The sequence below is a fragment of the Hemitrygon akajei genome, chromosome 24, assembly GCF_048418815.1.
Source record: "Hemitrygon akajei chromosome 24, sHemAka1.3, whole genome shotgun sequence".
NCBI classification, from domain to species: Eukaryota; Metazoa; Chordata; class Chondrichthyes; order Myliobatiformes; family Dasyatidae; genus Hemitrygon; species Hemitrygon akajei.
In genome coordinates this window covers 1,136,497-1,160,961 of record NC_133147.1, presented here as the reverse complement: position 1 = coordinate 1,160,961, position 24,465 = coordinate 1,136,497, and the positions used below count along the sequence as shown (strand labels likewise).

General features: G+C 44.9%; 8 protein-coding genes across 8 annotated transcripts in view; 2 read left to right on the top strand and 6 right to left on the bottom strand.

Moving 5' to 3' along the window:
* Positions 1-706: 706 nt before the first annotated feature.
* LOC140715790 (uncharacterized) lies at positions 707-3,777 on the top strand. The gene is made up of 2 exons (XM_073028182.1): positions 707-1,113; positions 3,231-3,777. The coding sequence occupies exons 1-2, from the start codon at positions 737-739 to the stop codon at positions 3,628-3,630; spliced, it is 777 nt and encodes a 258-aa protein (XP_072884283.1). The 5' UTR covers positions 707-736; the 3' UTR covers positions 3,631-3,777.
* On the bottom strand, positions 1,198-2,382 carry LOC140715557 (histone H4). Its single transcript, XM_073027913.1, has one exon. The coding sequence runs from the start codon at positions 2,031-2,033 to the stop codon at positions 1,722-1,724; it is 312 nt and encodes a 103-aa protein (XP_072884014.1). The 5' UTR covers positions 2,034-2,382; the 3' UTR covers positions 1,198-1,721.
* A 174-nt stretch (positions 3,778-3,951) lies between the features above and the next one.
* Positions 3,952-4,559, bottom strand: LOC140715802 (histone H4). The gene has a single exon (XM_073028193.1). It carries the CDS (start codon positions 4,499-4,501, stop codon positions 4,190-4,192), a length of 312 nt encoding a protein of 103 aa, XP_072884294.1. The 5' UTR covers positions 4,502-4,559; the 3' UTR covers positions 3,952-4,189.
* A 671-nt stretch (positions 4,560-5,230) lies between these two features.
* LOC140715797 (histone H2AX-like) lies at positions 5,231-6,586 on the top strand. The gene has a single exon (XM_073028189.1). The coding sequence runs from the start codon at positions 5,751-5,753 to the stop codon at positions 6,129-6,131; it is 381 nt and encodes a 126-aa protein (XP_072884290.1). The 5' UTR covers positions 5,231-5,750; the 3' UTR covers positions 6,132-6,586.
* Positions 6,587-6,718: 132 nt separating this feature from the next.
* On the bottom strand, positions 6,719-9,938 carry LOC140715799 (histone H4). The gene is made up of 2 exons (XM_073028191.1): positions 9,818-9,938; positions 6,719-7,112 (listed from the first exon to the last, which is right to left on the bottom strand). Exon 2 carries the CDS (start codon positions 7,047-7,049, stop codon positions 6,738-6,740), a length of 312 nt encoding a protein of 103 aa, XP_072884292.1. The 5' UTR covers positions 7,050-7,112; positions 9,818-9,938; the 3' UTR covers positions 6,719-6,737.
* Positions 9,930-10,358, bottom strand: LOC140715796 (histone H2AX-like). The gene has a single exon (XM_073028188.1). It carries the CDS (start codon positions 10,332-10,334, stop codon positions 9,954-9,956), a length of 381 nt encoding a protein of 126 aa, XP_072884289.1. The 5' UTR covers positions 10,335-10,358; the 3' UTR covers positions 9,930-9,953.
* A 766-nt stretch (positions 10,359-11,124) lies between these two features.
* LOC140715798 (histone H2B 1/2-like) lies at positions 11,125-23,218 on the bottom strand. Its single transcript, XM_073028190.1, has 3 exons — positions 23,174-23,218; positions 16,679-16,841; positions 11,125-11,807 (listed from the first exon to the last, which is right to left on the bottom strand). Exon 3 carries the CDS (start codon positions 11,547-11,549, stop codon positions 11,178-11,180), a length of 372 nt encoding a protein of 123 aa, XP_072884291.1. The 5' UTR covers positions 11,550-11,807; positions 16,679-16,841; positions 23,174-23,218; the 3' UTR covers positions 11,125-11,177.
* Positions 11,863-24,465, bottom strand: part of LOC140715536 (uncharacterized) — a 62,572-nt gene continuing 49,969 nt past the window's right edge. The window contains exons 10-11 of the mRNA XM_073027889.1: positions 23,174-23,237; positions 11,863-16,437 (exon numbers count right to left, since the gene is read on the bottom strand). Coding sequence (XP_072883990.1) covers positions 15,128-16,437; positions 23,174-23,237 — 1,374 coding nt within the window. The 3' untranslated portion in view covers positions 11,863-15,127. The remainder of the gene's footprint in view (positions 16,438-23,173; positions 23,238-24,465) is intronic.

The following is a 24,465-nucleotide window of genomic DNA, read 5'->3' as shown; positions in this document are numbered from 1 at the left end:
TCTACCTTCAGACCTTTCAGTTTCCCAAGCACTTTCTCACTAGCAATGACAATTTCACTCACTTCTGCCCCTGATACTCTCGAACATTGGCATACTGCTAGTATCTTTCACAACGGAGACAATTGCAAAATCCTTATTCAGATCGTCCACCATTTCCTTCTACTTTTCCAGTCATTTTCAAGTGTTCCGATATCTACCTCCCTTGTCCCCCTTTACATTACAAATTTTTCAGGCTGTTTGAGAAGACCAACTCGTCCATAACCTGATGCGCGAACAATGACCGATGGCGAACAGCAGCTGAGAAGCGGGTTTACTCTGAACGTTTGTTAGTTTAAGGAAATCAGTGAATTAAAACCACAGACAGTGCTGCAATAGTAGCTACGCTTATAATAAATGCGGCGGACTCCAGTTATTAGTGTATGTGGAGATCAAGCCGACAAAGAGACGTGCAATTACTTCGTTTTAGATTAGCTTTAAACAAAGGATTTTTGGCGGGCTGTTTCAATTTTCAGTTTTTTTTAGCGGAGTGAGCGGTTATTTTCCGCGACTCTGCAGCTGTTTCTTGATTGGTGAACAGGGCAGTATTCTGATTGGATTATTTGCTCTCTCTCCAATAACATTGAGCATTGCAGGACCAATCATACACATTCTGCTGCATTCCCCCTAAAGGTACAAGAAGGACGAGGGCCGGAGACATTTCCTCATTCCCTGTGAAAGAATTGCTGAGATTGTGAAAATGAGCGGACGAGGAAAAACTGGTGGCAAAGCTCGGTCTAAGGCCAAGTCCCGCTCGTCCCGGGCCGGACTGCAGTTCCCAGTGGGCCGTGTTCACAGGCTGCTGAGAAAGGGTAACTATGCTGAGCGGGTGGGTGCCGGAGCCCCGGTCTATCTGGCTGCTGTGCTCGAGTATCTGACGGCTGAAATCCTTGAGCTGGCCGGCAACGCGGCCCGGGACAACAAAAAGACCCGCATCATCCCCAGGCATCTGCAGCTGGCCGTCCGCAATGACGAGGAGCTCAACAAACTGCTGGGAGGTGTGACCATCGCTCAGGGCGGGGTGCTGCCCAACATCCAGGCCGTGCTGTTGCCCAAGAAAACCGGCGGAGCCAGCAAGTAAAGAGACGGAATCTGACCCAGTGACCCAAAGGCTCTTTTCAGAGCCACTCACAGTGTCTGTGGAAGGGCTGCACTGCGGATACGCTGAGCGTGGGGGAAGGGGCTCTTGTTCGGATTAGATTGTTGTACTAATCAACAGGCAGGGTGAATTGAAATTCCTTATTGGTGCGAAACGCAACTCACAGGCTTAACCGTGGGTGCACAGTCTGAAAAGTCGGAGCTGAGTCCTCCGCCTACTGTTGGGAGTTGAATATCCGCCCCGATCGCGTCAAGGGCCCAGCGGTGCCATCCGCTTCATATCCGACATCGAACTCAAGCAGCCGCCCATTTTATGAAGAGTCGGACTGAAAATCATCTGTGCCCCGTTACCGATGTGTGACAGGCGGTCCGAAGTGATTAGCTGCTAGTTTTCTTTACAAATAACACGTAACTTTAATACAGTCACCTACTGTGATAACTAAAGTACGGATAAACACACAAAGGGCCTGCTCTCCAATTAACAAGCCCGCCTGTCACCTGTTTCTGCTCCGGGTCACTGCTCTCTGTGAGGTGGTGGGTGGCTCTTAGAAGAGCCTTTGTGTTGTGTTCAGAAACAAAAGAGTTCCTCAACCGCCGAAGCCATACAGAGTGCGGCCCTGGCGTTTCAGAGCGTACACCACATCCATGGCAGTGACTGTCTTGCGCTTGGCGTGTTCTGTGTAGGTGACTGCATCGCGGATCACATTCTCCAGGAAAACCTTCAGTACACCGCGGGTCTCCTCGTAGATTAGACCAGAGATTCGTTTGACGCCGCCACGCCGAGCCAGACGGCGGATGGCTGGTTTGGTGATGCCCTGGATGTTATCCCGGAGCACTTTACGGTGTCGCTTAGCTCCACCTTTCCCGAGCCCTTTGCCTCCTTTTCCTCTGCCAGACATGATGTCGTTCTACTCAGTGACCAACCGGCTGCTGCTGCCTCCTTTTATACGCAGCGCCCCGACCTGCCCGAGAAAGGCAGAGAGAGACAGAGATGTGTTAAGGGGTGGAGACAGTGACGAAGGATGTGCGGAGAGAGACCGGGAGGGGTGGAGACAAAGGCAGGCGGACGGACAGACTCTCAACTGACAACCGTCAATTTCCAACGATTTAGCCACAACGGAACAGGATAAACCGCTGGTATAAACCAGGGCCAGGTGAAACTGGTTAATGGGGGCAGAGAGAGAGATGGTGAATACGGCTATCATATTTATCAGGTTTGCATGTTTCTAGTAGCAGAGAGTCATTGATTCCGATTTTTACAGAATGCTTCAGCATTGTTACAGGCCATTTGGCCCATCACATCAATACCAACCAATGGGAATCCATCCATATTAATTCATTCTTCCAGCACTTGGTCCGTAGCCTGGGAATTCAAGTGACATTTTGAAAATATCATCAGCGACTCTGCTTCCACAACTCTCTCCGGTACAGTGTTCCAGCAACTCACAACCGTCTGGATGAACAAATCCTCTCTTACCCCGTTACCTCTTCAACCAAACCCCATATCCTGCAGTTTTATCTGCATCTGATATGGGGGGGGGGGGGGGGATCTCTGTAACCTACACTATCTCCACTCATCACCATTTTCTATATTTAAATCACCTCCCCTCTTAAGCAGGGATCAGAGCTGGGTCCGTTTTTTTCTCATCTATATCACAAACTGAGTGATTATATTGTAAAATTGATCAACAAAGAATGGGGATGTAGCGGACAACGACGAAGATTGTCGAAACTTGCAGCGTGATCTGGGAATACAGACTCATTTATTCTTTGAAAGTGGTCTCGCTGGTAGCAAGGACCGTAAATAGAGCTGTAGCCTCGTTGGCCTTCATAAATTTCCTTTTAGATTAGCTTAAACAAAGGATTTTTGGCGGGCTGTTTCAATTTTCAGTTTATTTTAGCGTGGGGAGCGGTTATTATCCGCGACTCTGCTGCTGTTTCTTGATTGGTGAACAGGACAGTTGTCTGATTAGATTATTTGCTCTCTCTCCAATGACATTGGGCGTTGCAGCACCAATCAAAAACGTTCCGCTGCATTCCCCTAAAAGGTACAAGAAGGACGCGGGCCGGAGACATTTTCTCATTCTCTGTGAAAGAGTTGCCCATATTGTGAAAATGAGCGGACGAGGAAAAACAGGCGGAAAAGCTCGGTCCAAGGCCAAGTCTCGCTCGTCGCGGGCCGGACTGCAGTTCCCGGTGGGCCGTGTTCACAGGCTGCTGAGAAAGGGTAACTATGCTGAGCGGGTGGGTGCCGGAGCCCCGGTCTATCTGGCTGCTGTGCTCGAGTATCTGACGGCTGAAATCCTTGAGCTGGCCGGCAACGCGGCCCGGGACAACAAAAAGACCCGCATCATCCCCAGGCATCTGCAGCTGGCCGTCCGCAACGACGAGGAGCTCAACAAGCTGCTGGGAGGGGTGACCATCGCTCAGGGCGGGGTGCTGCCCAACATCCAGGCCGTGCTGTTGCCCAAGAAAACCGGCGGAGCCAGCAAGTGAAGCGACAGAATCTGACCCAGTGACCCAAAGGCTCTTTTCAGAGCCGCTACAGTGTCTGTGGAAGGGCTGCACTGCGGATACGCTGAGCGCGGGGGAAAAGGACTTTAGTTCGGATTAGATTGATGTACTAATCAGCAGGCAGGGTGCGTTGAAATTCCTTACTGGTGCGAAACGCAACTCCAGCTTAACGGTGGGTGCACAGTCTGAAATGTCGGAGCTGGCCGAGCATTGGGAGATGAATGTCCAGTCCGATCGCGTCTACGGCCCCAGCAGTGCGATCGGCTTCATTTCTGTCATCGAATTCAAGTACCCGCTCTTTGTAATTAAGGGTCGGGCGAAAATCATCTGCGCCCGGATACCAATGTATTGTACTTATATTACCATTTTCTAAACAGTCACCTACTGTGATAACCTAAGTACGGTTAAACACACAAAGGGCCTGCTCTCCAATTAACAATTCCGCCTGTCACCTATTTCTGCTCCGGGTCACTGCTCTCTCTGTGAGGTGGTGGGTGGCTCTTAGAAGAGCCTTTGTGTTGTGTTCAGAACCAAGAGTTCCTCAACCGCCGAAGCCATAGAGAGTGCGGCCCTGGCGTTTCAGAGCGTACACCACATCCATAGCAGTGACTGTCTTGCGCTTGGCGTGTTCTGTGTAGGTGACCGCGTCGCGGATCACATTCTCCAGGAAAACCTTCAGTACACCGCGGGTCTCCTCATAGATTAGACCCGAGATTCGTTTGACGCCGCCACGCCGAGCCAGACGGCGGATGGCTGGTTTGGTGATGCCCTGGATGTTATCCCGGAGCACTTTACGGTGTCGCTTTGCTCCGCCTTTGCCGAGTCCTTTGCCTCCTTTTCCTCTGCCAGACATGATGTCGTTCTACTCAGTGACCAACCGGCTGCTGCTGCCTCCTTTTATACGCAGCGCCCCGACCTGCCCGAGAAAGGCAGAGAGAGACAGAGATGTGTTAAGGGGTGGAGACAGTGACGAAGGATGTGCGGAGAGAGACCGGGAGGGGTGGAGACAAAGGCAGGCGGACGGAAAGACTCTCAACTGACAACCGTCAATTTCCAACGATTTAGCCACAATGGAACAGGATAAACCGCTGGAATAAACCAGGGCCAGGTGAAACTGGTTAATGGGGGCAGAGAGAGATGGTGAATACGGCTATCATATTTATCAGGTTTGCATGTTTCTAGTAGCAGAGAGTCATTGATTCCGATTTTTACAGAATGCTTCAGCATTGTTACAGGCCATTTGGTCCATCACATCAATACCAACCAATGGGAATCCATCCATATTAATTCATTCTTCCAGCACTTGGTCCGTAGCCTGGGAATTCAAGTGACATGTTGAAAATATCATTAGCGACTCTGCTTCCACAACTCTCTCCGGTACAGTGTTCCAGCAACTCACAACCGTCTGGATGAACAAATCCTCTCTTACCCCGTTACCTCTTCAATCAAACCCCATATCCTGCAGTTTTATCTGCATCTGATATGGGGGGGGGGGGATCTCTGTAACCTACACTATCTCCACTCATCACCATTTTCTATATTTAAATCACCTCCCCTCTTAAGCAGGGATCAGAGCTGGGTCCGTTTTTTTCTCATCTATATCACAAACTGAGTGATTATATTGTAAAATTGATCAACAAAGAATGGGGATGTAGCGGACAACGACGAAGATTGTCGAAACTTGCAGCGTGATCTGGGAATACAGATTCATTTATTCTTTGAAAGTGGTCTCGCTGGTAGCAAGGACCGTAAATAGAGCTGAGAGACACGTTGGCCTTCATAGTTAGAGCATTGTATGTCTGACAAACAGACATGCAATGATTTCCTTTTAGATTAGCTTTAAACAAAGGATTTTTGGCGGGCTGTTTCAATTTTCAGTTTATTTTAGCAGAGTGAGCGGTTATTTTCCGCGACTCTGTAGCTGTTTCTTGATTGGTGAACAGGGCAGTATTCTGATTGGATTATTTGCTCTCTCTCCAATGACATTGAGCGTTGCAGGACCAATCAAACACATTCTGCTGCATTCCCCCTAAAGGTACAAGAAGGACGAGGGCCGGAGGCATTTCCTCATTCCCTGTGAAAGAATTGCCGAGATTGTGAAAATGAGCGGACGAGGAAAAACTGGTGGCAAAGCTCGGTCTAAGGCCAAGTCCCGCTCGTCCCGGGCCGGATTGCAGTTCCCAGTGGGCCGTGTTCACAGGCTGCTGAGAAAGGGTAACTATGCTGAGCGGGTGGGTGCCGGAGCCCCGGTCTATCTGGCTGCTGTGCTCGAGTATCTGACGGCTGAAATCCTTGAGCTGGCCGGCAACGCGGCCCGGGACAACAAAAAGACCCGCATCATCCCCAGGCATCTGCAGCTGGCCGTCCGCAATGACGAGGAGCTTAACAAGCTGCTGGGTGGGGTGACCATCGCTCAGGGCGGGGTACTGCCCAACATCCAGGCCGTATTGTTGCCAAAGAAAACCGGAGGAGCCAGCAAGTGAAGCGACAGAATCTGACCCAGTGACCCAAAGGCTCTTTTCAGAGCCACTCACAGTGTCTGTGGAAGGGCTGCACTGCGGATACGCTGAGCGTGGGTGAAGGGACTCTTGATCGGATTAGATTGTACTAATCAGCAGGCAGGGTGAATTGAAATTACTTATTGGTGCGAAACGCAACTCACAGGCTTAACCGTGGGTGCACAATCTGAAATGTCGGAGCTGAGTTATCCGCCGACTGTTGGGAGTTGACCGTGTCAAGGCCCCAGCAGTGCGATCGGCTTCATATCCGACATCGAATTCAAGCAGCCGCCCGTTTGGGCTGAAAATCATCTTTGCCCCGATACCGATATTTGACTGGCGGTCCGAAGTGAATAGCTGCTGATTTTCTTTACAAATAACACGTAACTTTAATTGCATTTCTTATATTGTTTTTTTCTTAACAGTCACCTACTGTAATAATATAAGTACGGATAAACACACAAAGGGTCTGCTCTCCAATTAACAAGCCCGCCTGTCACCTATTTCTGCTCCGGGTCACTGCTCTCTCTGTGAGGTGGTGGGTGGCTCTTAGAAGAGCCTTTGTGTTGTGTTCAGAACCAAAAGAGTTCCTCAACCGCCGAAGCCATACAGAGTGCGGCCCTGGCGTTTCAGAGCGTACACCACATCCATGGCAGTGACTGTCTTGCGCTTGGCGTGTTCCGTGTATGTGACCGCGTCGCGGATCACATTCTCCAGGAAAACCTTCAGTACACCGCGGGTCTCCTCGTAGATTAGACCCGATATTCGTTTGACGCCGCCACGCCGAGCCAGACGGCGAATGGCTGGTTTAGTGATGCCCTGGATGTTATCCCGGAGCACTTTACGGTGTCGCTTGGCTCCGCCTTTCCCGAGTCCTTTGCCTCCTTTTCCTCTGCCAGACATGATGTCGTTCTACTCAGTGACCAACCGGCTGCTGCTGCCTCCTTTTATACGCAGCGCCCCGACCTGCCCGAGAAAGGCAAAGAGAGAGAGGCGGTAAGAGGTGGAGACAGCTATCTTGGAATACAGACCAATTATTCCTTGAAAGTGGTCTCACAGATAGCAATGACCGTAAATAGAGCTGTAGACACGTTGTCCTTCATAAATCAAAACACTTGAGTACAGGAGTTGGGATGTTATGATGAAGTTGACGAGGCCTAATTTGGAGTGTTGAGTGCTGTTTTGGTCACCTATTTACAGATAACCATCTGTCCCAGAAGCATTTGAAGCTGTAACCACAGAGGGAATAAATGGGCATCTCCAAAACGTCAAACAATCCAACAAAGTGAACAGGGTTTTGAGAAATTTTTAACAAATATATTGAAATTCTTGACATAAGCTGTGGATAAAGGGAAGAGTGGTTGTGCTGAACTGAGATGTCCATTTGAGAAGCTGCTCTTTCACAGGGTATTCAAGAAAGTGAAAGCTCATCGTGATTTCTGAACTTACTGGTGACATAAAGAGAGAAGGGAACATAAGTAGGGAAGATGGGGTACGGAGGGGAAATTACGGGAGAAAGTGAGATTGGACATTTTTGCAGGGGGAAAATGTGCAATAAAGCATGTTAGCAGAATGTTATCTGATGAAGAAGCTGCTTGAAATGTTAACTCTGTTTCTCCGTCCACGTTTACTGCCTGAGCTAGAAAGAGTTAGATAGAGCTCTTAAAGATAGCAGAGTCAAGAGATATGGGGAGAAGGCAGGAACGGGATACTGATAGTGGATGATCAGCCATAATCACATTGAATAGCAGTGCTGCCTCGAAAGGCCGAAGGGCCTACTCCTACACCTATTGTCTATTGAGCTGCATTTTACTTAAATTTCAGTACTCCTCTCTTTGTGTTTGTTCTTTTCCGATAATACCATCGTTTAATTTTCCAAAAATTGAAAACACATCTGAAAAGGTTTTGCATCAGTTATCCAGGATATATGATAGTAATGCTAAAGCCAATATCAAAGTGCATACTAAAAGCTTTTTCAAGTGTATTAAAAAAGAAAGCGAGATGAGAGTGGACACAGAACTGCTAAAAAATGAGGCTGGAGAAATAATAACAGGGGCCAAGGAGATGGCAGATGAGGTAAATGAGTATTTTGCATTAGTCTTTACCGTGGAAAACAGTAGCAGTATGCAAGATGTTAAAGGGTGTGAGGGAAGAGAGGTGGGTGCATTTACTATTACAAGGGTGAAGATGCTCAAAAAGCTGAAAGACCTAAGGATGCATGTCACCTGAACCAGATGAGCTGCACCCTCGGATTCTGAAAGGGGTAGTGGTGGAGATTGTGGGGGCATTAGTAATGATCTTCAAAAATCATTGGACTCTGTCAAGGTTCCAAAGGCCTGGAAAATTGCAAATGTCACTCCACTCTGAGAAAGGCAGCAGAAAGGAAATTCTAGACCTGATGTCAGTGGTTGGGAAGATGTTGGAGTAAATTTTTAAGAAAGAAGTACTGGAGTACTTGGCTTCCTTAAGGGAAAATCCTGAAGGACAAACCTGTTGGAATTCTTTTGAGTAGATTACACATAGGATAGATAAAGGGGATGCAGTGGATGTTCTATATTTGGACTTTCAGAAGGCTTTTGACAAGGTGCCACACATGAGGCTGCTTACTGGATTGGTAGGAGGCAGTGAGTGGGAATAAAAAGATCCTTTTCTAGTTGGCTGCCAGTGAGTAGTGGTCGGTGTTGGGACCTCTTCTTTTTATATCAATGATTTAGATGATGGAATAGATGGGATGGCTTTGTTGTCGAGTTTTCAGCTGATATGAAGATTGCTGGAGGGGCAGGTAGGCTTCAGATGGACTAAGACTAGAATAATGGGCAATGTTGGCAAATGAAACACAATGTTGGAAAATGTATGGTCATCAACTTTGGTTGTAGAAATAAATGTGCAGACTATTTTCAAAACGGATAGAAAATCCAAAAATCAAACATACAATGGGACTTTGTACAGAACACCCTAAATGTTAACTTGCAGGTAGTCAGTGGCGAGAACGGCAAATGCAATGTTCGCATTCATCCTAAGAGATCTAGAATACAAGAGCAGGGATGTGATGCTGAGGCTTTATAAGGTATTGGATTGGTGAGGCCCCACCTTGAGTATTGTGAACAGTTTTGGTCCCCTCATCTCAGAAAAGTTGTCCTGGCGGTGGAGAGGAGGATCACTAGGATGAATCTGGAAATGAAAGGGTTAAACGTTTGATGGCTCTGGGTCTGTATTCACTGTAATTTAGAATGATGAGGAATAAAAGGATTGGGGGTACCAGATGTGGAGAAATTCCTTTATCCAGATGGTGGTGAATTTGTAGAAGTTATTACCACAGGCAGCAGTGGAGGCCAGATTATTGGGTATATTTAAGGCAGATCTTGATAATTTGTTGATTGGACACGGCACCAGAGGTTATGGGGAGAGATGTTGGGAGCGGCGCTGAGGACCGGAAAAAATAGTCGCCCAAGATTGAATGGCGGACGGATCTGATGGGCCAAATGGCCTACCGACTAACCTTCAATATGGAACCAGCAGTAAAAATAAAATTGATCGCAACCACCTCTCTGCTGAACACTTTTTGCAGACTCAAGTAGGAAACTCCCTCAGCTCCGGAGGTAATTCAGCAGACTATCCCCGCACATCCCCTATCGACTCGTTCAGCAAAAGATAATTAACATATAACTTACTCGGAAATGCTTCGCAGTGACAGCGAAACGAGAGTCCTTTCCCCCGCGCTCAGCGTATCCACAAAGCAGCCCTTTCACAGACACTGTGAGTGGCTCTGAAAAGAGCCTTTGGGTCACTGGGTCAGATTCTGTCTCTTCACTTGCTGGCTCCGCCGGTCTTCTTGGGCAAAAGCACGGCCTGGATGTTGGGCAGTACCCCGCCCTGAGCGATGGTCACACCTCCCAGCAGCTTGTTCAGTTCCTCATCGTTGCGGACGGCCAGCTGCAGATGCCTGGGGATGATGCGGGTCTTTTTGTTGTCCCGGGCCGCGTTGCCGGCCAGCTCAAGGATTTCAGCCGTCAGATACTCGAGCACAGCAGCCAGATAGACCGGGGCTCCGGCACCCACCCGCTCAGCATAGTTACCCTTTCTCAGCAGCCTGTGAACACGGCCCACTGGGAACTGCAGTCCGGCCCGGGACGAGCGAGACTTAGCCTTGGACCGAGCTTTGCCGCTAGTTTTTCCTCGTCCGCTCATCTTAAAAATCACAGCAGATCTTTCACAGAGAATGAGGAAATATTTCCGACTCTGGCCCTTCTTGTACCTTCTAGAGGAATGCAGTGAGACATTTATGATTGGTGCAACAAAGCTTAATGTCATTGCATAGAGCAGATAAACCAATCAGAGAGCTGACCTATTTACCAATCAAAAGCAAAAGCACGGAAAATAACCGTTTACTCGGCAAAAAAATGAACTGTTGTAACAGCCCGCCAAAAAACTTCAGTTCAAACCTGTATTTTTTTCCCCATAGATGCCTTCTGAATTCCTCCACCATTTTGTGTGTGTTGCTTACCGCATTCACCCATTACTGAAGTCCGCTACGTCTAATATTTTTAGTGCAGCTAATGTTACAAACGTTTCTGAGGATTTAATACAACGATTTACTGGGTTAGAACAAAAATCGATTCTCAGTTTCAGTTCCCGGTCAGCGATTGTGTGAATTGCATGAGGTTATGAACGAACCAGGACTGCAGTTTTATCAAGTTATTGGTTAAAGAACCATCTGGCATTGAAATGGGATTCGGAGAAGTTATCAATATGGGACAAAAATTAATAAAGCTCATCCCCAAAACAATTAAACGAGAAGGAACAGGAAGTGCCTGCTTCACTGATACTATTTGTGATAACCAAGACGAAGTGATGAGGGGCAAGATATCCTTGTGGAAGAGACATTGCTATTATATCGAGCAATGGACAGCATATTCTGATTAACATAGATAAAATACGAACCAGATTATGAAGAGCTGCAGCTCTGTTAATGAAATAGTGAGTGGCTCTTAGAAGAGCCTTTGGGTCTTCGGTTTGTTTTGGCGGCACTCCTCACTTGGAGCTGGTGTACTTGGTCACGGCCTTTGTCCCCTCCGACACGGCGTGCTTGGCCAGCTCACCGGGCAGCAGCAGGCGCACGGCAGTCTGGATCTCCCGGGAGCTGATGGTCGATCGCTTGTTGTAATGGGCTAGGCGGGAAGCCTCGCCAGCGATGCGCTCGAAAATATCGCTCACGAACGAGTTCATGATGCTCATGGCTTTGGAGGAGATGCCGGTGTCGGGGTGAACCTGCTTCATCACTTTGTAGATGTAGATGGCGTAACTCTCCTTCCTCACCCTCCTGCGCTTCTTGCCGGACTTGCCTGATGGCTTCGGCAGCGCTTTCTTAGCGCCCTTCTTGGGAGCAGTCTTCGGGTCGGGCATTTCTTCAGTCGAGTTGAAACCGTAATAGTAAAATAGCCTTCGGAGCGCAGATTAAATAGGCAGCGCTCACAGCGGTATGCTAATGAGGAATGGGGAATCCGAGCATCTTCATTGGCGGTTTGAAAGGACGAATCGCCCCTCGAGTTTGTTTCGAGAAATCCTTTAATTGGATATCAGTGGGAAACAAATGCACCAATCAGAAGCTGCTCACACTGCGCTTCGGGTAACACTGCGGACTAGGAACCTGGAGGATTGGGGCTGAAAAGGAAAACGTAAAATATAGATGGAATGGAAGTAACAACACATTCAGATAAAAAGTTCAAAGTAAATTTATTATCAAAGTACATATATGTCACCACCAACAAGCGTGATTCAATTTCTTATGGGCGTACTCAATAAATCCATAACTATATTAACCATAATAGAATAAATGGGAGACAGTATTAACTTGGACATTCAACCAGTGTGCAAAAGATACAAACTGTGGAAATATAAAAAGAAATAATATTAATCATGAGTAAGCAATATGTATTGAGAACGTGAGATGAAGAGCCCTTGAATGTGAGACCAGGTTCTGGAAACGTTTCAACGCTGAAGTGAATTCTCCCTATAGATGCTGCCTGGCCCGCTGCGTTCCACCAGCATTTTGTGTGTGTTGTTTGAATTTCCAGCATCTGCAGATTTCCTCGTGTTTGCTTGGTGAATTTATCCCCTTTGATTCAGGAGCCAATTGCTGTGGGATAATAACCATTCCTAAAATTGATGGCATTAAGTCCTGAGGCTTTTACCTTTGTCCTGATAGCAGCAGTGAGAACAGAGCATGTCCTTGGCTGTGGGGATCTCTGATGATGGCTACCTGAAACAATGTGCTCATGGCAGGGAGGACTTTGCCCATGATGGACGAAGTCATATCCACAGCTTTCTGTAGGGCATTCCTAATGGAAGGACAATGGGGTCTTTCCATACCAGCTGTAATTCATTCAGTCAATATACTTTCCACATCTATAGAAGTTTATAGCATATGAAATATAGGACATAAAACATGAAACATAGAAGAATACAGCACAGGAACAGGCCTTTCAACCCATATTGTTCCAAACCAGCTGAAAAGCAAATCAAAAACAGTCAAAGACTAATTCCTCCTACCTACACCGTGTCCATATCCCATCAACATCCTTGTACAGATAATGCCTCCACAATCCCTTCAGCAACTTCTTTCTGCACCCTGGGGTGTTTACCATCTGGTGCAGTGACTTACCTACCTTCAGACCTTTCAGTTTCCCCAAGAATCTTCTCACTAGTAATGGCAACTTCACACACTTTTGCCCACAACACTTCAAACTTCCGACATACTGTTAGTGCCTTCCACAGTGAAGGCACAAGCAAAATACTTACACATTTCATCCAACATTTCCTTGTCCCCCATTACTACCACTCCAACATGATTTTACAGCAGTCTGATAACCATCCTCACTTCTCTTCTCCACCTTATCTATCTAAAGAAACTTTTGATATCCTCTTTAATATTACTGGCTGGCGTATTTCATCTTTCCCTACTTTGACTTTTTTAGTTGCCTTCTGTTGGATTTTAACAGCTTCCCAATTCTCTATAACTAACTTTATCTCAATTAGATGCTTTCCCTTTGACTCTTACGTTGGCTTTCAGGGAGTTATATCCTTGTACTTCGTGAACTCTATCCACAATGTCTCAACTCCTTCCGGCCCTATGTCACATCTTTCTAATGATTTGATTAAATTTTTTAACCATCAGAGCCACACCACCCCCTCTGCCTACCTGCCTCTCCTTTGATACAATGTGTATCCTTAGACATTAAGCTACCAGCTACGATCTTCGCTCAGCCATAATTTGGTGATTTCAGCGTCATACATGCCATTGTGTCACTGCGCTACAGATTAATTTGCCTTATTCCGTATTCTGCACGCATTCAAATAAAACACCTTTGGCCTTGTATTCACCCTTTTTGATTTTGTCCACCTTTTACATTGCAACTCATCCCATTGACTGCAACTGTGCCCCATTATCAACCTCTGCTTGTTACCAGTCTCACTAAACACAGCTTCTATTTGTAAACCAACTACCTCATCCTCAGCACTATCACTCCAGTTCCTATCCCCCGCCAGATCAGTCTAAACCCTCCTGAAGAACTGTAACAAGCCTGCCCACAGGGATATTGGTACCCCTTGGGTTCAACTGTAACCCCTTTTGTACAGGTCATACCTTCCCCAAAGAGATTCCAATGATTGTTAAATCGGAATCCCTGCACCAGTTCCTCAGCCACATATTCACCTACCAAATCATCCTATTATCCTTAACAATGTAACACAAACTCTCACAAGCAATATACTCAGTGGCACTTTGTGTGTCAGCAGTCAGTCAACCAAGTTTTATTTCCTCTGTCAATCAGCTCCCAAATGTTGCTACTCTGTCATTTGTTGCCACTGCCCCCGACATTATCATCATATGCTCTTACCCCTACCACTGCCCAGATCCCAAATTCTACCCTCTGCTTGTTTCTGACCATGTTCCACTGAACAACTATTAGACCCCATTCTGCTTTCAGACCTCTGTGGATCGTGGTGTTATCTATCAACCCAGCTGTATGAGACTCAGTACTTTAGAAGCAGTGAAACTGTCCTATAACATTGAAAAGAGCTGGGAAGGAGTAGGGTAGCTACCAATGTCAGTCTTCCTCAGCCAAAAATTTGAGGGATGAAGAACATATGGGACATAAATGCAGTCTGCTTGTTGTCACCTTCAATCTGCATAAAGTCATGCAAGAAATACAAAGGACACCTCTGTTAGGAACCCATCACCACAGGGAGATGAGAGAGCAGGAATGGTTTAAAAAGGACTGTTGGAAAACAGAAACACTGGCAGGGACACAGCTGGGCTGAGTTGAGTCTCTCCTGTACACTGGGTGTGTTGTAGATTCACTAAACACCCAAGACAGGGTTTATAATCGAACTGATTTATTAGTCAGATCCAGAATAAGAAAATGCAGTTCCATTAAACATTAACAGAAGAAATTCCTCCCATGCCCAGTGACCAGGGTGCAGATGCGAATGCAGCCATGATTTTAGAGTTCAACACCAAAGGTCACTTTTGGACTTGGCTCTCGATTCAACAGCTACAATATAATGGCTAAATATCAAGCATGCAGCCGATTTAAATTTTTCCCTCAGTGTGAACTCAATAGTCTATCAGTGTGTCACAAAAAGGGATGAGTGAGCGAATCCCTTCCCATATTCAGAACAGCTGAATGGTTTCTCCCCAGTGTGAACTCACTGGTATCTCTGTAGGTCAGATGACCAAGTGTATCCCTTCCCTCAGTCATAGGAGGTGAATGGCCTCTCCCCAGTGTGAACTGATTGATGCGTCTCTAAATGCCTTAGAACGAGAACAAGTGAATGGTGTATCCCCAGTGTGAACTGACTGGTGACTCTGTAAATCAGATGACTGAGTGAATCTCTTCCTATTCAGAACAGGTGAACCGCCTTTTCCCAGTGTGAACTGACTGGTTTGCCAGTCATTGAGATGACTGGCTAAATCCTTTTCCTCAGTCAGAGCAGTTGAATGAATACTCCCTAGTGTGAACTGACTGGTGTCTCTGTAGACTGGATGACCGAGTGAATCCCTTCCCACACGTAGAACAGGTGAACGGTCTCTCCCCAGTGTGAACTCGCTGGTGTCTCTGTATGGTGGATAATTGTGTAAATCCCTTCCCACAGTCTGAGCAGGTGAAAGGTTTCTCTCCAGTGTGAATTCGATGATGCACCTTCAGTTGAGACGACTGAGTGAATCCCTTCCCACATTCTGAACAGGTGAATGGCCTTTCACCGTTGTGAACTGATCGGTGTGCCAGCAGTTGAGATGACTGAATAAATCCCTTCCCACAGTCTGAGCAGGTGAACGGCCTCTCCCCAGTGTGAACTCGCTGGTGTCTCTGTAGATTGGATGACTGAGTGAATCCCTTCCCACATTCTGAGCAGGAGAATGGTCTCTCCCCAGTGTGAACTCGCTGGTGTGCCAGTAGGTCAGATGAATGAGTAAAACCCTTCCCACAGTCAGAGCAGGTGAATGGCTTCTCCCCAGAGTGAATTCGCTGATGTACCTTCAATTGAGATGACCGAGTGAATCCCTTCCCACAGTCTGAACAGATGAACGGCCTCTCCCCAGTGTGAACTTGCTGGTGTGTCTGTAGGCCAGATGACTGAGAGAACCCCTTCCCACACACAGAACAGATAAATGGCCTCTCCCCAGTGTGAACTCGCTGGTGTTTCAGTAAAGTGGATGAGTGAGTGAATCCTTTCCCACATTCAGAACAGATGAATGGCCTCTCTCCAGTGTGGATTCGCTGGTGTGCCAGGAGGTCAGATGTCTGAGTGAATGCCTTCTTACAGTCTGAGCAAGTGAATGGTCTCTTCCCAGTGTGAACTGACTGGTGTCTCTGTAGTTGGGATGCCTGAGTGAATCCCTTCCCACAGTCTGAGCAAGTGAATGGTTTCTCCCCAGTGTGAACTCGCTGATGTACCTTTAGTAGAAATGACCGAGTGAATCCCTTCCCACATTCTGAACAGGTGAACGGCCTCTCCCCAGTGTGAACTGATTGGTGTGCCAGTAGTTGAGATGACTGAGTAAATCCCTTCCCACAGTCTGAGCAGCTGAATGGCCTCTCCCCAGTGTGAAGTCGCTGATGTACCTTCAATAGAAATGACCGAGTGAATCCCTTCCCACATTCGGAACAGATGAACGGCCTTTCCCCTGGGTGAACTCGTTGGTGTCGCTGTGCTTTAAATGACTGGATGAATCCCATCCCAAAATCTGAGCAGGTGAACAGACTCCCTCCAGTGTGAACTCGTGGTCTCTCTGTAGGTCAAATGATTGAGTGAATCCCCTCCCACAGTCTGAGCAGGTGACCAGCCTCTCCTCAGTGTGAACTCGCTGCTGTGTCTCCAGTTGGGATGAGTGGGTGAATCCCTCGCACGGTCAATGCAGTTGAAGGACCAATCTCTTGTGAACAAATGCTGGTGGGTTCTCAGTACCCTGGTTCTAGTCAATGCCACTGAATTACAACTGAAAACTTCATTTCAGATACAAAGAACATTACCAGCTGGGATGAGATAACTTGTCGTCACCGAGGATCAATAGCAGATATATAGGTGTTACAAAGGAAATAGCCAGTCACTCCTTAAGTATCTGGACAGAGACAGCAAAACTGATCCATTGTTGTGTTTGAGATTCCTCTGCACAAATCCTTTGTCTTTGCTAACCTGCAAAATGAATTACAAAAGACATCAATACTTGAAGGATGACATTTCATCTGAGATAATTCTAGTCTCTATGTTGAGCTCTGAGATCACAGTGTTACAGCAAGTGACCCTGGAGACTCTCATGGCTGATCCTGAGACATTCCAATTACTATGACCCCCAGCACAGCAGATGTTTGATGGTGGTGATCTAATCACTGGCAATGAAGGGGTGGACACTAGTCTTTCACCTTGGAGTGTGTGGCACTTTTGTGATGTGAAAGCTACAGGTCACTTGATACCTGGGACAAAGGTGTTTGATATCATTATGTACCCAAAGAGAATGGTACAAAACATGATCTCACAGGGAAAAAGGTCCAGAAGAAGAGGTCGAACAAAGGTGATTTTCTCAAGAATTAAAGCCGATGCAGCCTAAGAGACATTTTCATTGATAGAAAGATTCTCTGTATTTCTGTCCAGAGTTCCTAATCCTTGGACTTAGATAGGTAAAGTACGACATTATCTAGCAGATCCATCCAGTCCCATTCCACTATCTGCGCTTCCAAACATGCCCTACGGAATGGTGGGGAAAGTAGTAGAAGTGACACCCGTGGCTGCCTCAGAGAGCCCCTTGAATGAGAGACCGGTCTATACATCACAGTGTCCCAGCAATATGCATGCGCCACAGGAAGCACCATTACCTTTGCTCATCAGCAGAAAGTTTCACGGGGGCATTGATTGGGCTCGAGGCTCAATTGCTGGGGACGGAGAATAGAGAGGGGTGGCAGTTGGTGGCGCTGTCTGTGAGCGGTGTGGGGATGTTGAGAAATAGTGTTGGTTCAGGTGGGGGGCGGGGAGGAGGATCCAGAGAAGGAACTGCAAACGGAGGTATTGGGTGAGGGCGTGTTGGCAGGAGGAGTTTGTGAGGAAAACAGAAAACGAAACATAATATTGGAATGATTTCAAGTGATGGAGAGGAAGGGATAGATATTTTGAAAAAAAGGAAAGCTTCCAAGCTATTGCTTAAATTTGAACCGGAACAGCTGCCCTCCATCAATACCATTAAATTAATTACAAAGCTAAAAGCCGCTCGTACTTTAGGGAAGATGTTAATTCTGTGTAAGGATAAAAAGCCATGTGAGAAGGCATTACGATTGAAGTATCTTGCCAAAAAGATAGTACTTATTTTGCCTAATGAAAATAGAATTGTTAAGGATGTTATAGCAGGTGTTCCGGTGGAGATTTTGACAGAAGCGGTTAAATCTCATTTATTGGGAGGCAAGGTTAAGGAAGTAAAGAGATTACAAGTAGTCAGAAATGGGGAAGGGATGGATAGTTTATCTATATTGATATGTTTTGATGAAGTGAAGCTCCCTGATAAAGTTAGTTTGGGGTATGTTAGTTATAATATTCAAGCTTACATTCCATCCCCACTTAGATGTTAGAAACGTCAGAGATTTGGGCACGTTGCGGCAGGATGTCGTGGAAACTTAAGATGTAGTAAGTGTGATGGGGAACATTAATATGAAGACTGTGAGGGCGTAAAGTTTAATTGTTGTAACTGTGGAGCAGAACACAGAGGATGTGAAGTACTTAAGAAGGCAGCTTAAGTTCAAAAGGTTACAGCACAATTAGGAGTGTCTTATGCAGTGGCTGTGCAAAAAGTTCAACCAAACATTGATAAAGTATTACCAGTCAGAGAACAAGATTGCGCAACCAGAGGCTTTATGTCGCAATCATACTTCTCTTACTAAAGACACTTTACTAGTTGATAAGATGAAGTTTGTGATATTCATAATGGATGGGGTGAATTGTTCTGCTCAGACATCTAGTCGTACTGAGGAAATTAAAATTGTTGTGAAAGCTACTGAAAATTATCTGGGTATAACTGGTGTTAAGTGGAAAGCTGTAAATGAATCTGATGGGTGGGGTTTCAGTCTCCTTGTGATGTTTAATGGGCATAAGAATATTGCAGTGGAATGCGAGTAGCCTGATTTCTAATGGTCAAGACTTTAAGAAGTTTGTTCCTGATTTATCAAATCCAGCTGAAGTTATATGTATTCAGGAAACTTGGTTGTTACAACATTGACATTTTTCTTTGCAGGATTATATTTTAATTAGGCGTGACAGATTAGTTTTGGTAGAGGGGTTGGTGTTGCAAGTTTTAGAAAGAAAAGGATAGGACATAAAATTGTGGATGAAAATGAAGTATATGAGGCACTTGTAGTAGAAGTACAGGTATCCCCCGCTTTACGAATGTTCGTTTTACAACACTTCGCTTTTACAAAAGACCTACATTAGTAACCCGTTTTCGCATTACAAAGGGGATTTTTGCTTTTACGAAAATGTTTCCCATATAAATTAATGGTTCTTCGCTTTATGCCATTTTAGCTTAAGAAAGGTATCATAGGAATGCTCTACCCTTGTAAAGGGGGAGACAACTGTATTTGATACAACGGATAGGGGTATTAAAGTGGTAAATTTTTCTAACCCTTGTGGAAAGCTCTCGATTGATTTGCTGGAAAGCATACGTAGCTTTTGCTCACTAAGGCTTGTATGGTGTGGTGATTTTAATGCACATAGTTCACTTTGGGATTGTTCGCAGAATTATGGTAATGATTTGATTGTAGAAATGTTTTTAGATATTTTACATCTTGTGTGTCTTAATGATGGGAGGGGCATGAGATTTAATGTACACAATAGTTTTAAAACTGCCAGAGATTTAATTTTAGTTTTGAACATTCTGGCTGGACTGAGTGAGTGGGATGTCATGGGAGATGAAACAGTGGGAAGATCCTCTATTTAGAAGCTTGGGTGTGGATTTCTAGAGGGGACAGGAGGCCACTTTTAGGAGATGGAATTTTGATAAAGCAAATTGGGAGAGGTTTATGTGATGAACGTCTATCAGGGCTGAATATTGAGGGTAATGTGGATTTCTGCAATGAAAGGTTATGATACGTTATTCATCAAACTGCAGTGGAAGCGATTCCTATTCCGTGGTGAGGAAAGTAGTAAAGGTTGTGAAAAAGATTTACTGGAGGTCATATTGTGATAGTATTGGTAGGGTATTAAACTTGGGAGATGTTTGGGAAATGATTAAAAAATTAGGGGGGGATTCATAGGACTAATAACATACTAGTATTGATGAAAGGAGGTAATACGATTGTTACTGAAACAGAGAAGGTTAAATTACTGGCTTGGTCATTCACTGCAATTCATAATCTGGTGACAGTGGTGGAGGCAAATACGATAGGGACTCATAGAGAGGTAAATAGAGCTCAGAAAAATAGAGGGCTATGGGTAACCCTAGTTAATTTCTCAGGTAAGGACTTGTTCGGCACAGCTTTGTGGGCTGAAGGGCCTGTATTGTGCTGTAGGTTTTCTATGTTTCTAAGATAATTTAAGCAAAGAGGCTAAAGCATGTAGGGATAAGTTTCTAAGTGAATACCCTGATGTGTTGGAAGACAGCTATAGCATTGATAGTATTAGTGATAAAGAGTTTTCTTTGTGTGAATTTGTGTCAGACGGCTCCAGGAAAGCAGGATATATGTTATTGTATGTTTAAACATGTGGCTGACAACTCTCTTAAGATAATATTAAAATTCTGGAATCATATTTTAATTTAGGCCACCTTCCCTCCTCATGGAAACCGGCAGTATTAGTGCTTATTCTAAAACCTGGAAACACCCCCCCCCCCCCCCCACCCCATCGGAGCCTTCAAGTTATAGACCAATATCATTAATGTCCCATCTGTGTAAACTTATGGAACGTATGGTAATAGAGCGGTTGAATTATATTTTGAGAAAAAGAGGTGATATAGCATTTTATTAGAGTAGATTTCAGAAAGGGTAGAATGACATTAGATTCAGTTTTATGTTTGGAAGATGATATTAATAAAGCACAGGTAAATAAAGAAGTTGTAATAGCAGTATTTTTTGATATAGAAAAGGCACAAGATATGCTGTAGAGGGAGAGTCTTTTGATTATGTTATGGAAATTAGGAGTGGGAGGAAGGTGAGATCATTTTTTTCTGATTTTCTTATTTGGACTGTCTATGCAGGTAGGGGTAGGAAAGGTATATTCGGTCTTCTATGAGATAGAGAACGGGATATCACAAGGCAGTATTTGCAGCCCTTTATTGTTTAATATTATGATTAATGATATTTTCTCCTAAGCACTGGGGTGGGTAAATCACTCTTTGCAGGTGATGGAGTTTTATGCATCAGAGGAAAAAGAATTCAATTTAGCTGTGTATAGGATGCAATTAGCAATAAACAAGGTCAAAGAGTGGGCAAATAGATGGGGTTTTAGCTTTCAGTAGCTAAAACACAAGTTATATGTTTTGCAAACAGGATCAATAGACTCGCACACAATCTGAAATTGTATGGTCAAACTCTTGAAGAAGTGTCCGTGGTAAGATTTCTTGGCATGTGACTGGATGATGATGACACGGAAGCACCATATCAGTAAGATAATTGACAAATGTAAAGCAGCACGTTAGGTGTCTATGTGGGTATTCTTGGGGTACTACACAAAAATCTCTGTTGACCTTATATATTAATTTATTTAGATCTGCACTTGATTATGGCTGTGTGGCTTCCAATTTAAAATGTTTGACACAAAGATGTGTCAAAATTTAAAATGTTTGACACAAACACAGGCTTTGAGACTGTGTTGTGGTGCAGTAAGGTCATCTCCTGGTTCAGCTTTACTGATGAAATGGGACGACTACCCTCACAGTTGCAGAGGATGAAGTTGTTGTTAACGTGATGGGTAAATTTGAGGGGGCAGAGGAATGCTCACCCTGTTAAAAGTGTGTTGGAAGACCACTGGGAACATCGTAAGAAGAGTGTTTTTAGTTTTGGGTGGCTGAGTTCTCATCACACTAAGAATATGGGTTTGCTGGATTATGTAATATGCAAATTACATATACATAATATGTAATTTATGTCAGGTAATCAATAATCCATGACACCAGGGAAGCATCCACCTGCGTCACTGTCAGCTTCTCACTCAGCAGAGCAGGGTGGATGGTGTTGTACGCACTGGAGAAGTCAAAAAACGTGAGCCTCACAGTGCTCGCCGGCTTAAACTGTAGCATGTTCGATAACCCCAACATGGATTTGGTTGATTTTCTGTTGCATGATTTAATGAAATCCAAGGAACATGATGTGCCCAAGAGTCTGTTGGTTCATCAGTATGTTAAGGGGAATTATTGTGATATGGTAACCATTCTTACTGATGAATCAAAAAATAATTTAACAAGAGATATCAGTGTGGCTGTTTTCTGCCTGAATTTCAGGTAACAAAGAAATGTCTTACTAACTATTTTATCAGTGTATACTGCAGAACTGGTTGCTGTCATTTTGGTCTTACAGTGGGTGTAGGAAATCTGTCCTTGCAAAGTTATGATTTGTTCAGATTCTTTTTCGGTTTTGACTAGTCTTAAAACAGGTCATTCTAGCAGTAGGACTGATTTAGTGTTGGAAGCTCTTCAAACTTCATTTCACATTCATAGTACTGGTCTACGTGTTCTCTTCTTATGGGTCCCTGCACATAGAGATGGTGAGGGGAATGAGTGGGTTGATTGTTTGGCCAAAAAAAGCTGTTAAAAGTTCATCTGTGGATACAGGCCTTCCACTTAGCAAATCAGAAGCTAAGAGATTGGTGGGGCTAAGAACTGGGAGATTATGGCAAATCTTGCGGGCATAAGAGGAGACACCTTTACAGAATACATTTGATTGATGGCAGAAGGGGGTAAGACAAGAAGGGAAGGAATTATATTGACTCAACTGAGAATGGTTATACTATGCTTAATTATTCCTTATATCTTGTTGGAAAACATCACTCTGAGGTGTGTAGGTGTTGTCATTATTATGGAACAGTTTAACACATTCTTTTACAATGTGAAGCATACAAGGTTGTAAGAAAGCAAATGTTGGCTGCACTACTAGCTTCTGGGATTGAGAGTTGTCATTTTAAAACTACTTAGTTATGGAAGTGACTTTAATTTAATTCACAATACTGTCTTACATTATTTAAAATTCATAGGGATTGGGGGTAATTTAGTTTTCAGTTGTTTAAAGAACTAGGAGGGGTTTTATTTCCCAACTCCACATCACACTCCAGTCCAGTTGGTGGCGGTAATGCACCTTCAAATTGGACTGCCAAGCGCCATTTAAAAGTCAGCAAAAGTAGTTTCCCGAGGCCTGGGTATGGATGGTGGGACTGATAGAAAGATCTAAGACTGTCCCGGGGTGCGGGGTCACGGAGTATCCGGGCTCACTGCAACTGTCCCGGGATCACGGTGCGGACGCCGATGCTGATCAAACCCCCGCCCGGAGAGCAGTTCCTACCTGATGCCGAGCCTCCCGACACTTTGAGCGCATGCGCGTTATTGAAACGCGGTGACCCGTACGCCTGCGCATTAAACCCAAGTTATAAGGAAAGATTGAATAGTTCAGGACTTTATTCAGTGGAACGTACACGATTGAAGGGAGATTTGTGAGGGTATAAAATTATGAGGTAGGGTAAATGAGAGCAGGCTTTTTACACTGATGTTGGGTGAGACTAACAACTAGAGGTCATGGGTTAATGGTGAAAGGTGAAATATTTAAAGGGAACAGGAGCTGAAACTTCTTCAGGCGTGTCGATGTTGGCTTGGCCTGGGGGCTGTTCTGGCACCGCAAGATGGTTTACTGGTGCTAACTGTGAATGGTGTGGGATGTTGGGAAATAGCGTTGGTTCAGGTAGGAGGAGGATCTGGTAAAGGAACCGTATATGGAGGGGTCGGGTGAGGTCAGGTTGGAATGAAGTTGAATCTGGAAAACGGGGGGGGGGGGGGGGGAACATATTATTGGAATGATTTGAAGTTATGAGAGGAAGCGTGGGATATCTTGAACAAGAAAAGGGAAAGAAGACTTTAAAATATTTTAAAATTTGACTCGGAACAGCCTTCTTCTATCAATCCCATTAAATATCTACAGAATTGAAATCTGCTATAGGGAGTATAGATTGTGCTCATACTTTAAGAGGAGGAAATGTGTTAATCTTTTGTAAGGATAAGAAACAATCTGCAAAGACATTAAGTGTGAATACTTTACTTGGCAGAAAGATAGTATCTGTGTTGCCTAATGAAAGTAGAGGTATTAGCGGTGTTATAATTGGTGTTCCAAAGGCGATTTTGATAGAAGAGGTTAAGTCTTATTTATTGGGAGTCAAGGTTAAGGAGGTAACAAGATTTCAAGTAGCCAGATGTGCAGAAAGGGTGGATAATTTATCTATGTTGACATGTTTGATGAAGTGAAACTCCCTGATACAGTTAGTTTGGGGTGCATTATAATGTTTGAGCTTATTTTCCACCCCCGCTTTGATGTTACACATATCAGAGATCCGGGCATGTTGTGGCAGTATGTCATGGGAAACTAAGATACAGTAAGTTTTTCTTTGCAAGTTGTATTGTAATTAAGCATGATAGGATAGTTGGTAGATGGGGTGGGGTTGCAAGTGTTATAAGGAAAAGGATAGGAAGTAAAGTTGTGGATGTGAATGAAGTGTATAGAAATATTTGATTCAGCAGGTAGGGGTATTAAAGTAGTAAATTTTTATAACCCTTGTGGTAAGCTCTCGATTGATTTGTTGGAAAATA